General features: G+C 43.3%; 1 protein-coding gene and 1 long non-coding RNA gene across 4 annotated transcripts in view; both read right to left on the bottom strand.

Moving 5' to 3' along the window:
• Nucleotides 1-4,069: 4,069 nt before the first annotated feature.
• Nucleotides 4,070-5,842, bottom strand: LOC114705444. Its single transcript, XR_003736388.2, has 2 exons — nucleotides 5,171-5,842; nucleotides 4,070-4,320 (listed from the first exon to the last, which is right to left on the bottom strand). It is a non-coding gene; the product is annotated as an uncharacterized LOC114705444 (long non-coding RNA).
• A 6,845-nt stretch (nucleotides 5,843-12,687) lies between these two features.
• Slc25a43 (solute carrier family 25 member 43) overlaps nucleotides 12,688-14,275 on the bottom strand; it is a 31,986-nt gene continuing 30,398 nt past the window's right edge. For 2 of the 3 annotated variants that reach the window (XM_028887326.2, XM_028887327.2), the window contains one exon: nucleotides 12,688-13,585. In XM_028887326.2, coding sequence (XP_028743159.1) covers nucleotides 13,385-13,585 — 201 coding nt within the window. In that variant the 3' untranslated portion in view covers nucleotides 12,688-13,384. The remainder of the gene's footprint in view (nucleotides 13,586-14,275) is intronic. The other variant, XM_028887328.2, reaches the window with a different exon arrangement.

The following is a 14,275-nucleotide window of genomic DNA, read 5'->3' as shown; positions in this document are numbered from 1 at the left end:
AGGCACTGTCTGGTAGTTCTGAAGGAAAAAAAAACAGGAAAAGCTCAAGCAATACCAAGGCCTTGGATATCTATGTACCAATGCCTAGAATGTAGGTCATACAATGAATTTTCTACAAGCAGGAAAACACAACATTATACTCATTGTTCAGCCACCATGGGATGGGACTTCTGGCTGGTATGGTCAAGGAAAGGGAAACCTGGCTGAGAGATACCACAGGGAAGTGAAGACCAATGATTTCTCAAGAAGGTTATCACCAGTAATTCATCGACTAGAATGTGAAAAGCATCAGGAAAAAGCTGGACATGGGGGTATGTGCCTGGAATCGCAGCACTCTGGAGGTTGAGGAAGTAAGACTGTGAGTCTGAAGCCCACTGGGATTACACAGTGAAACACTGTCTCAAAGATAACTAGAGGAGGGTAAGCAGGATGGTGCCGTGGTGGAGAGAACAGACTCCACTAAGTAATCCTCTGACTTTCACACATGCACTATTGCACGGGGGTGCCTGTGTTCACTCTCACACGTGATGTGCACACACACACAATCATAAATAAGACAAGCTCTCTCTCTCTCTCTCTCTCTCTCTCTCTCTCTCTCTCTCTCTCTCTCTCTGGTTTTACGAGACAGGGTTTCTCTGTGTAGCTTTTTGCCTTTCCTGGATCTCGCTCTGTAGACCAGGCTGGCCTTGAACTCACAAAGATCCACCTGCCTCTGCCTCCTGAGTGCTGGGATTAAAGGCATAAACCACTGAATCCAGCTAAAATTAATTCTTGAAAAATGTTACTAAGAATTTCACTCTCGGGTGTGGTGGCATACCGTGTAATCTCAGCATTCAGAAGGCTGAGGCAGGAGATTGTAGTTTCAGGCTAGCTTTTGGGAAATAGTAAATTTCAGGCCAGCATGGGCTGCACTGGGAGACCCTCCACCTCTAAAAACCACCACAAAAATAGAACCAAAGAATGAGAGGGAGATACGAATATGTATTGTGGACATACATGAGACATTGCTCAGCAAGAAAAAATGAATAGTACTACATATAGCTCGCTGTCAGAGGCAAGACGTTATGACCCTAGACAAAGACCATCCATTATTATTTCATTATTTAGATAGCAACATATCTGATAAGTTCTTTTCAGAATTTAATTACATATGTTTACTCATTGTATGTGTGTGGGCATGTATGTGCTATGATGTATGTGTGTGTAGAGCTCAGAGGACGGCTTCCCAGGGGCTCTTCTCGTCACCATACCATGCACATCCCAGTAATTCAAGTCAGATCATCTGGCTTGCAGCAAGCACCTTTTTACAGTCCATGTCTGCTAAATTCTTGGCCCTTTCCCTGATAATTAGGAGTTCTCTTGAGAAGCAATGAGGTATGTCACCAGGCTGGACTTTAACCAACAATGGACAAAGAAGATCTGGTTAGTAAGTGTGAGTGGCAAGAATCGGGAAGGGTGTGACTGCGCCATCTGTCTCTCCTAGGCAAACAGCATGCTCACATAGGCTAGGTAAAGTGTGTGCATACATATGTGTCTCTGTCTATGCTTAAGGTAGAATTTAGAGAAAAGATAATGTGGTATTCTGGTCAGATACCAAAGAGAAAGACAATTCATGAGGGAGAGGAGTCCAAAGAGGAAATTCAGATTTGTACAATGTTGAAAAGTTCTGATGAGAAATTAAAAAGGGAAAGACACCTGGTAAATTACAATGTCCACGTAGGTTATTTTCTAATGAGCACAGCTGTTTTGTTTGTTTTTCCCCCAAAATACATGTAAAGGTAACAGAAGGACACCTAGTCTTCCCAGGACAAAGACCAACATACCATAGACTTCTGGGAGTTGACTCACAAAAGGCCAAGTTCAGAATAGGCCCAGGCTTGTAAAATGGGAAGGAGCACAGTAAAGGGTTTTAACATTCTTTCTTTATTATTTTTCTTTTCTTCTTTTTTTTTAAAGATTTATTTATTTATTATGTATACAGAGGAGGGTGCCAGATCTCATTACAGATGGTTGTGAGCCACCATGTGGTTGCTGGGAATTGAACTCAGGACCTCTGGAGGAGCAGTTGGTGCTCTTAACCTCTGAGCCATCTCTCCAGCCCCTTATTTTTCTTATTTTTCTTTTCTTTTCTTCTTCTTCTTTTTTTTTTTTTTTTTTTTTTCGAGACAGGGTTTCTCTGTGTAGCTTTTGCGTCTTTCCTGGAACTCACTTGGTAGCCCAGGATGGCCTCGAACTCACCGAGATCCGCCTGGCTCTGCCTCCCGAGTGCTGGGATTAAAGGCGTGTGCCACCACCGCCGCCGCCGCCACCACCACCACCCAGCTATTATTTTTCTTTATTAAGAAATTTTCTACTCACTCCTCATGCTACCCACAGACCCCCCTCCTCCCTCCTCCCACCCTCCAGCCCTCTTTCCCAAGCCACTCGTCATCCCCACATCCCCCAAGTCGAGGTCTCCCATTGGGAGTCAGCAGAGCCCAGCTCACTGAACCTAGGCAGATCCAAGCCCCTTCCCACTGCACCAAGGCTGTGCAAGGTGTCACACCACAGGCACTGGATTCCCAGAAGCCTGCCCATGCACCCGGGACAGATCCCGATCCCCCTGCCTGGGTGTCCCCCAGGGTTCTAACATTCTATTTAGAGCAAGGCATTTAAGGGTGCGGATTTAATGGCGGCATGTGTGCAAGAGAGGACTGGGAGTGCTGGATTCACTGATGGCTCAGCGGTTACAAGTACTTAAGAGCACTTGGTGCTCTTGCAGAGGACCCAGCTTTGGTTCCTAGCACCCACACGGTGGCTCACAACCACCTGAAACTCCAGTCCCAGGGGATCCAACACCCTTTTCTGGTGTCTTCAAGCACTAGGCACACATGTGGTGCACACACATACATGTAGGCAAAGCACCAACACACACAAATAAAGTGAGTGTGTGTGTGTGTGTGTGTGTGTGTGTGTGTGTGTGAGAGAGAGAGAGAGAGAGAGAGAGAGAGAGAGAGAGAGAGAGAGAGAAAGAGAGAGAGAGAGAGAGAGAGAGAACTGGGAGATCTTGGTTGATTGGACCTTGCCAGTGCCAAAAAGTGCTGATGATTCTTGCTTGAGTTGGACTAATGTGGTATAGAACATAAGATCAGGGAAACTTTCAGTTCCATTTTGTCTTTGCTGGCCAACCTGTAGTGTTAGGTTCAGTTCTGGGTGCCACACTTAAGAGGAAATTTAGAAACTAGGACAGCCGGCTGGTGGTGGCGTGCTGGGGCATGTCTTTCTGTATGCTGTGAATATATGTTGTTCCCACTGGTTAATAAATAAGCTGCTTTGGCCTATGGTAAGGCAACTTAGAGGCAGGCAGGAAATCCAAGGAGAGAGACGGGAAAGAGAAGGGCAGAGTTTGAGGGGATGCCAGCCACCACCAGGAGAAGCAAGATGTGAAAGTACCAGTAAGCCACAACCATGTGGCAACTTAGAGATTAATAGAAATGGGTTAAGTTATAAGAGACAGCTAGCAGGAAATCTGCCATAGGCCATACAGTTGAGAATTAATATTAAGCCTCTGAATGATTATTTTATAAGTGGCTAAGGGAACATGGGGCCAGGCAGGACTGGAGGAATGCAGACTGTGGGGCCGGGCAGGACCAGAGAAAATTTCTGACTACAGTGATAGAATAAAAAGTAATTTACCACCCAGTGGTGGTGGCACACACCTTTAATCCCAGCACTCAGGAGGCAGAGGCAGGTGGATCTCTATGAGTTCAAGGCCAGCACAGAGTGAGATCCAGGACAGTCAGGGCTACACAGAGAAACCCTGTTTCAAAAAAACAAAAACAAAAACAAAACAAAAAAAGAAAGAAAGGAAGGAAGAAAAGAAAGAAAAAGAAACCAAGATAGATTCAAACACGGCCATCATGAAAATGAAAGTGAAATGATATCATTATATCATATGAGAAATGGCTGAGTTAATGAGAGCCATTTAATTGGAAAAGTGCTTTGAGTAAAGGAAGAGCAACCTAAAAGGATGATCAGAGAATTCTATGTGGAATCACCACAGGTTGATAGGCACTTCATGAAGGTAGACTTCAGTCCAACAGGAAATTTTTATTGGGTGGGGCCAAATATGAGCAGAATACAATAATCTATATGTATAAAATGTCATAATAAAACCCATTGTTTTATGTGTCTGGGGGATGTAGTTCAATTGGAAGGGTACTGCTTTAGCATGCATAAAACCCTGGGTTCAGACCCCAACACTGCATGGTGATATACATCTGTCATCCCAGCACTTAAGTTGTGGAGGCAGAAGAATCAGATGTTCAATGGTATCCTAGGCTACAAACAAAGAAAAGAAAAAAGTAAAAGAAGAAATCAATTACTTTCATACACTAATAAAATAATTAAAATAAAATACAAAAAGAAATTGCTTTCTAAAATGAGTGATTTCAAGGCAATATGGGGTTGTATGATGGGGTGACCTTCTTCTTATTGGAAATTCAAACATTCAGAAGGAATAGTCACATATTTAGCAGGACACTGGAGGAGGTCATATAGGGCCTGGCCTTATTCCTTCAGTATTAAGAAAAATACAGGTTGACTGACTGAAAAGATTGATTGATTGCTGAGGACGGACCCCAAGCCTTAGGCATGGTAGGCAAGCACCACATCACAGAGCTACATCCTTAGCCCTCTACATCTGAATTTTAGCAAATGGTCCATTCTAACCGCTTAACCAAGGTGGCCATCTATTTAATCCAGTTGGTAACAATGCATTAGACCACATAAGCAGGATTTGAATTTCCAGTAAGCTCCCAGAAAAGGCACACTGTTCATTTTCAGATCTGCTCACATTGCCAGTTACGTTTGCAGTATAATTACTGAGGAAGAATCTCCTTCTGGCTAGTTAGTTGGTATATGGCCTTCTAGAATATTCTTACTTTTGCCTAGTTTGTTTGTTTATTTATTAATATTATTTTGAAACAGGATTTCATGTAGCCTAGGCTAGCCTTGAACTTACTATATAGCTGAGGTTGGCTTTAAACTACTGATCCTCCTGCCCCCAGCTTTCCAGTGATGGGATTACAAGCATGTGTACTATGCCTGGCTTATTGTATAGCTTTTATTATATCACATATATTGCTCCAAAACCTTCTGCCTCCCCATTGCTTACTGGATCAAACCTAACCTCAGAGTAGCATTTGAAGTCCTTGTTTCCTTTTTCTCCTTCTACCCCAGTGCTTGGAAGGGTTTGCTTTCTGGAAGGATGAGAAGGCATTTGATGGATTTCAGCCTTGGATGACTGCTCCAGATAAAGTAAATAAAAACAAAACTAGTTTTACTGCAGTGTTGTTGACAGACAACGGCACTGTACATTCTTTTCTTGTTTGAGGGCTCAAGCCTACGGCATTATGCATACAAGGCAAACACTGATCTACATCTTCCCAACCTTTGTTTGTCATTGAGACAAGGTCTTCCTAGGAAGCTCAGGCTTGCCTCACACTCCTGACTCGCCTGCCTCAGTCTCCCAAATACTGAAATTATAGGCTTGTGCCATTACACCCATTGAAAAATGTACGTATTTGAAGGGCACAATTTGATAATATTTTACATATGTGTATACTTCTGAAGCCGTTCACACAGTGAACTGACCCATTACTACAGTTTTCACATGTAACCCCTCCATCCACGCAGTTTTCAGCATGTGGTCACTTTATCTTAGTTTACATTCCCTAGAATTTTGAATAAATGGAACCAGGCAGCCTATGTGCTTTCCTTTGCCCTGGCTTCTCTTGGCATATTATCCATTGGTGAATATTTGGGTCATTTCTGCTCGTTGCTTATTTTATGTGAGCATAGGTTTCCTTCCTTCTATCCTCCCTCCCTCCCTCCCTCCCTCTCTTCCTTCCTTCCTTCCCTCCTTCCTTCCTTCCATCCATCCTCCCGCCCTTCCATCCTTCTGTCCTTTGTTCCCTCCGGGCTGTCTTAACCCTGTTTTTCCCTTAGAGTGACTGCACCATTCACTGTATATCCCTGACAGCAGGGCACAAGCATCTATCTCATCTTGGCATCTTTGGCTTCTGCCTCCTCGGTTTCATTTCTTATTGTGTTCCCCACTCTAGGAGTTTCTTCTCGTCCCCTCTTTCAGTGGTCATGTTCTAGCCCTCTGTTTTAATTTTTAAATTAAATTATCTTGTGTTTGAGTGTTTTACCTGCATGTATCTGTATCCTATATGCATGCACGGTGCCTGGAGAGGTCAGAGGGTAACATCAGATCCCTGGAACCTGAGTTACAGATGGTTGTGAGTAACCATGTGGGTGCTGGGAACTGAACCTGGATACTCTCAAAGGGCAGCTAGTGCTTTTAATCACTAAGCCAAATCTCCATCCCTCCCTCTCTTTTGGTTTTTCAAGACAAGGTTTCTTTGTGTAGCCTTGGCCATCCTAGAACTCGCTCAGCCAGGCTGGCCTCAAACTCACAGAGATCTGTCTACCTCTGTCTCCTGAGGGCTGGGATTAAAGGCATACATCATCATTACCTGGTAAAGCACTGGCTGGTTTTATTTTTGTTTTGTTTTGTTTTTGTTTTTGTTTTCTCAAGACAGGGTTTCACTGTATAGCCCTGGCTGTCCTGGAACTTGCCCTGTAGACCAGGCTGGCCTTGAACTCATAGAGATCTATCTGCCTCTGCCTCCGCCTTCTGAGTGCTGGGATTAAAGGCATGTGCCACTTCAGCCTGGCCATCTCCGTGTTTTAAATACCCTTTGTTTGCTAATGACAGCCAAGTTTCTGTCTTTCACCATCTCTCTTCTCTGACCTTTTGATCTGTCCCTGTTATTCTAAAACAAAACAAAACAAACACCATTAGGGTTCTGTTAGTTTCCTGTTGCTGTTGTAATGACCCACTACAAGCACAATGAGCTAAACAATACAGACTCACTACGCTACAATTCTGTACGTCACAACACCGATGCAGACCTCTTTAGGCCCAAATCTGTGGGTTCATTTCTGGAGGCTCCAGGGGAAAAGCCAGTTTGTAGCCCATTCAAGTTATTGACAAGTTTAGCTCTGTTTGGCTGTAGGACTGCGGTTCTTGTCTCCCCCTGGCTGTCAGCTGAAGGTCATTCTGAGCTTCTTGAAGCCATCACCATTCTTTGGCTCCTGGACTCCTCTGTGTTCAGAGTTAGTCCTTGTCATGTCTCCTTTGTCTTTGCATTTCAAGCTTACTCCCCATTCTTTGAGTCTGTCTCCCCAACTTTTGAGGACTCTTGTGAATAGATTGGGTACACCCTGACAAACCAGAATTATCACTCCATCTCACTGACTGTATCTGTCATCACTTGTTCAAGATCTCTTTTTGTCACAGGGAATGGTACCTCATGCCTGTCTGTAATCACAGTACTTGAGAAGCTGAGGCAGGAGGGTTGCTATGTCTCAAAAAAACCCAAATTAATTTTGTTGTGTAGGGAAATACATTAAAAGGTTCTGGGTGTTAGGGTATGGATACTTTGGGGTTATTATTCTATCTACTACAAATTGGGCAATTGTAGGTCCCTAGCCAATTTAGGCTCTAGCCAACTACTTATTTCTTCACTTGGATTTATTCTGGGAAGTTTGAATTTAACATATTACCAATAGAACTTTTAATTCATTCTCTAGCAAAACTCTGACCCTCTTCCATTGTTCCTATATCAACAAATGACATCATCTGATTTGTTAAATTAAAAGCCAAAACCTTAGGTCTCACCCCAACTCCTCCCTTTTAATTCCTGCATTCAGGTGTTCCAAAACTCTAAGTCCAACTGGAAAGTATGCAAAGTATGTCTTAACGTTATTTTTCTTTTTGCAAATATTATTTTTTTTTTCTTTTTTTGGTTTTTTCGAGACAGGGTTTCTCTGTGTAGCTTTGCGCCTTTCCTGGAGCTCACTTGGTAGCCCAGGCTGGCCTCGAACTCACAGAGATCTGCCTGCCTCTGCCTCCCGAGTGCTGGGACTAAAGGCGTGCGCCACCAATGCCCGGCCGCAAATATTATTTTTATGTGTATGGGTGTTTTGCTTGGGTGTATGTCTGTACACCACATGTGTACAGTGCTTAAATAGGCCAGAAGAGGACATTGATTTCCCTGGGGACAGAGTTCAAACAATTTTAAACCACTGTGTGGGTGCTGAGAATGGAATCTGGGTCCTCTGGAAGAGCAGCCTGTGCTCTTAACCACTGAGCCATCTCTCCATCCCCTATTTTTACTATTTTAATTTGTTTGTGTGGGTTTATGGGTAGGTGCAGATGGGTGCAGGTGCTCTTGGAAGCTAGAAGTGTTGGAGCCCTCTGGAGCTGGAGTTGCTGGCAGTTGTGAGCCTCCCAGTGTGGGTGCTGGGAATTCTACTCCAGTCCTGTAGCAGGGCTTTAATCTTTGAGTCATCTCCCTGGCCCTTGAACTTACTTTTGTTCTTGCCACCGTTCTAGACCAAGCTATCGCTTATAATTCCGGTGTCAGCTCTACTCTAACCTCTCCACACTACCAGAATTATATTTTAAAATGGAAAACCAGATTGTGTTGTTTCTTCTTCAATCTTCCATTCTTCTTATTATACTTAGAATAAAATTGAAGATCTTGCTGTGGCCTCTGTGACCGTATAAGATTTGGCTTTTAGAGCCGAGGCTGTGGCTCAGTGACAGATGGCCTGCCTGACATGTGCAGGGCACTGGATTTTATCTCCAGTATTGCAATCAAACAGATGCCAATGATCTGCCTCTCTAATCAACCTCGTCTCATACCTCTCCTTCACTCTGTGACACACTCTGGCTGCATTCCCTTCCTTTCTGTTCACTAAATTGGTTTTGGACAGCCAGCCATTTGCACCTGTTCTTTCCATCACTGGAGACATTCTTCCAGCTTCTCTCTGTGCTTGGCTCATTCTTGTCTCTTAGGTCTTATCTCCAATGTCACCTCTCAGAATGACCTTCCCTGGCTCCCCAATTGAAAGGTTTTCCCTTCCCCCACATAATCCTTTAATGAAAGCACTCTGCTTATTCCCCTCCCAGCATTACAATGTAAAACTACTCAATTTAGCCAGGCAGTGGTGGCACAGGCCTTTAATCCCAGCACTTGGGAGGCAGAGGCAGGCAGATCTCTGTGAGTTTGGGGCCAGCCTGGTCTACAGAGTGAGATCCAGGACAGGCACCAAAACTACAAAGAGAAACCCTGTCTCGAAAAACTAAAACCAACCAACCAACCCAACAAACAAACAAACAAACCCCAACTCCTTAGCTTTCAGATCAGTTGTCTGGTGATCTCTCTGCTCACTAGAATATGATCTCCAGGAGGACAGTGATCACATTTGCCTTTTGTATCACCGCATTCACAGTGCCTAGCAATTGCTGAATAAATGCATGAAGCCAGTCTTCTCACCCTGTCTCAAGCACTCTTGGCTTGCTTTCTTTCATCTCTGTGATACTGCTTATGCCCTTGTATTAGTTACTTGTTTGTTGCTGTGATAGACGCCATGACCAAAAGCAGCTTATAGTTCCAGAGAAGGCCTGGCAGCAGGTGGTAGGCAGCCAGATCAAGAAGCTGAGAGATAACATCCTCAACCACATGCAGAAATCAGAGTGGAAGAGGGGCGAGGCTATACACTTTCAAACTCTGCCCCCAGTGATGCACATCCTCCAGCAAGGCTGCTCCCCCTAACAGTTTTGTAACATCCCAATCAGCACCATCAGTGGCAACCAAGCATTCAAATATATGTACCTAATAGGGGACATTTCCATTCAAATTACTATAGTCCTTCCTTCAAAACTAAGTTCAGAGCCAGGTATGGAGGGGGAAACCTGTAATTTTGGCATTTGGGAATGTAAGGGAGGAGGATTATGAGTTCAAAGCCAGCCTGGGATACACAGTGAAATACTGCTTTAAAATATCAAAATGTAGTAGGCCATGTGGTCCCAGACCTGTAATCCCAGCAGTCAGCAGTCTATGGCAGGAGGATTGCCATGAGTTTGAGGCCACCCTGGAATACACAGTTTCATTCCTGCCTGAATGGACTACAGAGGAAGGCAGAATGGGGGAGATGCCAGCCTGCCGTCCAAGGAACAACATGCCAGCAGACCGGTAAAGCCATGGAACATGTGGCAAAACACAGATTAATAGAAATGGGTTAATTTAAGATAAAAGAGCTAGCTAGTGAGAAAGCCTGAGCCATTAAGCCATACAGTTTATAAATAATATAAACCTCTGTGTGTTTACTGCGGGACCAGGTGGGTCACAGGAAAACTTTCGACTACACCTTAATTCAAGACTCATTACCTCAGAGCTCCTGCTCATTACTAGGCCCTATACCCTGTGCTGAGCCTTTTAGTCACTTACTCAGCACTCATAGATTGAGGAGATACTACGCTGTCATGCTTTGCTTGTGTTTGCTTTGTAATCCTAGTCATTAATGAATGTAGGTATGTTTATTCCATAAGTCACTCCTGGAGTATCTCACCACACTTCTTTATAATTCTTCTGAAGTTCTTTTTTATAATTTTTATTTTATGTGCATTGGTGTTTTGCCTGCGTGTATTCCAGATCTTGGAATTACAGACACCTGTGAGCTGCACGTGGGCATTGGGAACTGAACCCAGGTCCTCTAGAAGAACACTCAGTGTTCTTAACCACTGAGCCATCTCTCCAGCCCCCTCTTCTGAAGTTCTTAGTCCTGTGTGGTGCACACTGGTAACCAGAAGTCAGGAAGGCAGAACATCTTGTTCCACCTCTAAGGAAATAAAAATAGCTCTAAGTTCATTTTAGGAACAGAATTAGAATTTTAAGGAGTTGTTCTGAAACTTCAGGAAAAGGAGACACATTCTTGATTTTATTGAAAAAAATTGCAACTCCGTGAGGCTAGAGAGATGGCTTAGTTAGTAAGAGCACATATTGATCTATAGAAGAAGTTTCCAACAACCACAGTCAGTAGCGTATAACCACCTGTGACTCTAGATCCAAGGGATCTGATGCCTCTGACCTCCATAGGTGCCTGCACTCACATACGTGTACCCAACACACAAATAACTAAAGGTAACTCTTTAAAAAAACCAAACCAAACCAAACCAAAACAACAACAAACCCTGCAGCTAAGAAAATACCTCTGTGCCAAGTGGCATCTCTCTTGTATTTGTGGAAGAATGCACAGAGTACTAAGATATAAATAATCTGAGGTTAGATTTCAACTTTTGTCAAAAACTATGCTCATAGAATTCAGCATTTTCTGAAATTTTGTTTTGTTGCTTCAAAGAAAACCACAATGGACAAACATGGAGTGTTGACTGGATGCAGTATTGCCTCCCCACAGACATTAACACATCAGGATACACATGTCAACACCACTCTCTATAAAACAGTCTGCTACAGGAGTTGGAAAAATGAGTTATTTTGTATATGTAAACCAGACTAAGGTCTGAGAACTTAACCATAGTTTTATAACTTTGATTAGGAATAAATGACAGTTTTCTCTCTTTTAAAAAATTTAAGGAAAAAAATTTAGACTTACTTATTTTATGTATGTAGGTGTTTTTCTGCATGTATGTATGTGCACCAGGTCTGGTGCTTCTTGAGTTCAGAAGAGGGTATTAGATCCCTGGGACTGGAGTTATGGATGGTTTTGAGCCACCATACAGGTAGGTGCAGGGAATTGAACCCAGGTCCTCTGCAACAAGTGCTCTAAACTGCTGAGCCAACTCTCCAGCCCCATTTTTTTCCTTTAGAAAATAAGTTTAATAAATAAAATACTTTCAACATTCTGAAAACTTTCATGTATATGGTAGAGGGAAGGAACAGAAAATATATGTGAATTTATGTCAGAAATATATTTATTTACTTACCTATTGTTTTCTGAGATAAGATTTCAATATGTATATGAGGAACTTGAACTTATTTATGTAGCTAAGGATGGCCTTGAACTCATGGTCTTCTTGCCTTAGCCTCCCAAGGGCTGTGATTGCAGATGGGCACTACTACATCTTGTTACATATTAATGCATTTTAAAATGCATACAATGGTAGTATTAGAGAAGTATATTTGTATAAATTTTACACAGAATCCCAATTTGAGTTCATTAAAACAAAACCAACCAAACAAAAACCTCTCCAATGGGTGATTAGCCTAAAGGATTTTTATTTCATGCCATTTGTGGGGGAGTGTGTGTATCGTATGTTCTATTTATCCTTTCTAGGCAACTAGGACAATCTTGTGAGAATAGTGGAAGATGACTGAATAATTTATTTTCAAGGTAGGCTTACAAAGCAAGTCAAAAAGGCAGATAATTAAGGCCGATGGAACTGTGCATGACTTGAGTCAGGAATATCAGTGCATCATTAAGAAGTCATGGGGTGGCGGTGGCGGTGGCGGTGGCGGTGGCGGTGGCGGTGGCGGTGCACGCCTTTAATCCCAGCACTCAGGAGCCAAAGCCAGGCAGATCTCTGTGAGTTCGAGGCCAGCCTGCTCTACAGAGTGAGTTCCAGGACAGCCAGGTCTACACAGGGAAACCCTGTCTTGAAAACAACAACAAAAAAAAAGTCATATGGAAAACTGCCTTCTTGAAGTAGAAGCAGTAGAAGCTTCTGGTGCCTAATTTTTCTTTTTCTTTCTTTCTTTTTCGAGACAGGGTTTTTCTATGTAGCTTTGGAGCCTTTCCTGGAACTCACTTGGTAGCCCAGGATGGCCTTGAACTCACAGAGATCCGCCTGGCTCTGCCTCCTGAGTGCAGGGATTAGAAGACGTGCGCCACCACCGCCTGGCTCCAGGTGCCTGATTTTTCAATGAAGAATGAAGGTTCCGAGGATGAGCATTGCAGTACACACTTATAATCTCAGCTGGCTGGGAGTCTAGGCAGGAATACCATGACTCTGAGAGGAGTCTCGATTTTGTAGCAAGATCATTTTGAAAAAAAGAAAAAGAAACATCAAAAAGTTCTCATTTGGGGTTTTTGATAAGGCCTAACCGACATGGTGGTTGGTGCTCTCAGAAGCCAACAAAGGTATGAGTTTAAGAAGTCTGTGTGATGAAGCCACAGGTCAAAGTGAGAAAAACTTGCCCTACTCTGCCTGCGCTCCCATGGCTGGGCTCGTGACATGCCCTCTGCCCTGCTACCTCAGCTACAAGGTGCTCTGAAGTGTTGTGGTAATGTTCCTTCCCGAGGTTTCTTCTGGGGTATACTGCGCATCTGATTGCTACTAGGCTTCCTTGTAGTCTGGTGGAATGCCATTGCGACAGAGCAGTGTCAGAAAAGCTTTCCAAGGCCCAGGTATTCACAGGGAAGATTCAGGGTTTCCAGGTGATGCACTGTTCCTCCTGACGTGCACAGGTAAGAGGCCATAGTCATCTGTGATTGCGCGCGTCTTCCACCAGCGTCGTTCCAGTCAGCTTTACAGAGTTGGCTTTTTAGATTCCAGTTTTCTGGGTTTGAAGAACTTCTTTAATTCCCGTAACTCCTGGGGCTTCAGACTTTGGTCCACCCCTGGGGTCAATTTATAGGTCACCGGGGACAGGATATAACCATTTTGATAAAGAAAAATTCTCTTACAGAACTCAAACATACTAAACATAACTCCAAAATATGGAACTACCTGTTAAACAGAAAATGAAAATGGCATTAAATTCTTTTTTAAAAAAAGATTCACATTATTTATTTATTTGTGTGTGTGTGTGTGTGTGTGCGCGCGCGCGCGTGCGTGCGCGCACACACCCATGGGAGCCATAAGAGGGTATTAGATCCCTAGGAAATGGAGTTATGTGTGGTTGTGAGCTTCTCAGCATGGGTGTGGGGAACTGAACTCAGGTTCTCTGGAAGAACAGCAAACACTGAACTATCTCTCCAGCTTACATGTTAAATAACTTTCTATAAATGAAAAAATAATTTTAACTTAATTAATTAATCAATTTATTTATTTATTTTGGTTTTTTGGAGACAGGGTTTCCCTGTGTAGCTCTGGCTGTCCTGGAACTTGCTCCGTAGCCCAGGCTGGCCTTGAACTCACAGAGATCTGCCTGGCTCTACCTCCTGAGTGCTGGGATTAAAGGTGTGCGCCACCACTGCCTGGCTAATTTTTATTTATTTTTTTATTGGTGTGCACTAGGGAGTATATGGAGTAACACTCCCTGTTTAATCTTTCCTCTTTAGCTAATTTAATGAACACATCAGGGAAGTTACCCTGAATTGAACTCAACACTTTGGAGCCATGTATTAATTTATTAAGAAAATGTGCTTCTGCAGGGGAGTTGCACCAGGGTAAACTAAGATAATAGCTGTGGGCAGT

The sequence above is a fragment of the Peromyscus leucopus genome, chromosome X (genome assembly GCF_004664715.2).
Source record: "Peromyscus leucopus breed LL Stock chromosome X, UCI_PerLeu_2.1, whole genome shotgun sequence".
Taxonomy (NCBI): domain Eukaryota; kingdom Metazoa; phylum Chordata; class Mammalia; order Rodentia; family Cricetidae; genus Peromyscus; species Peromyscus leucopus.
Note: the sequence above shows the minus strand (reverse complement) of the source record. Positions and strands in the feature narration are given on the sequence as shown.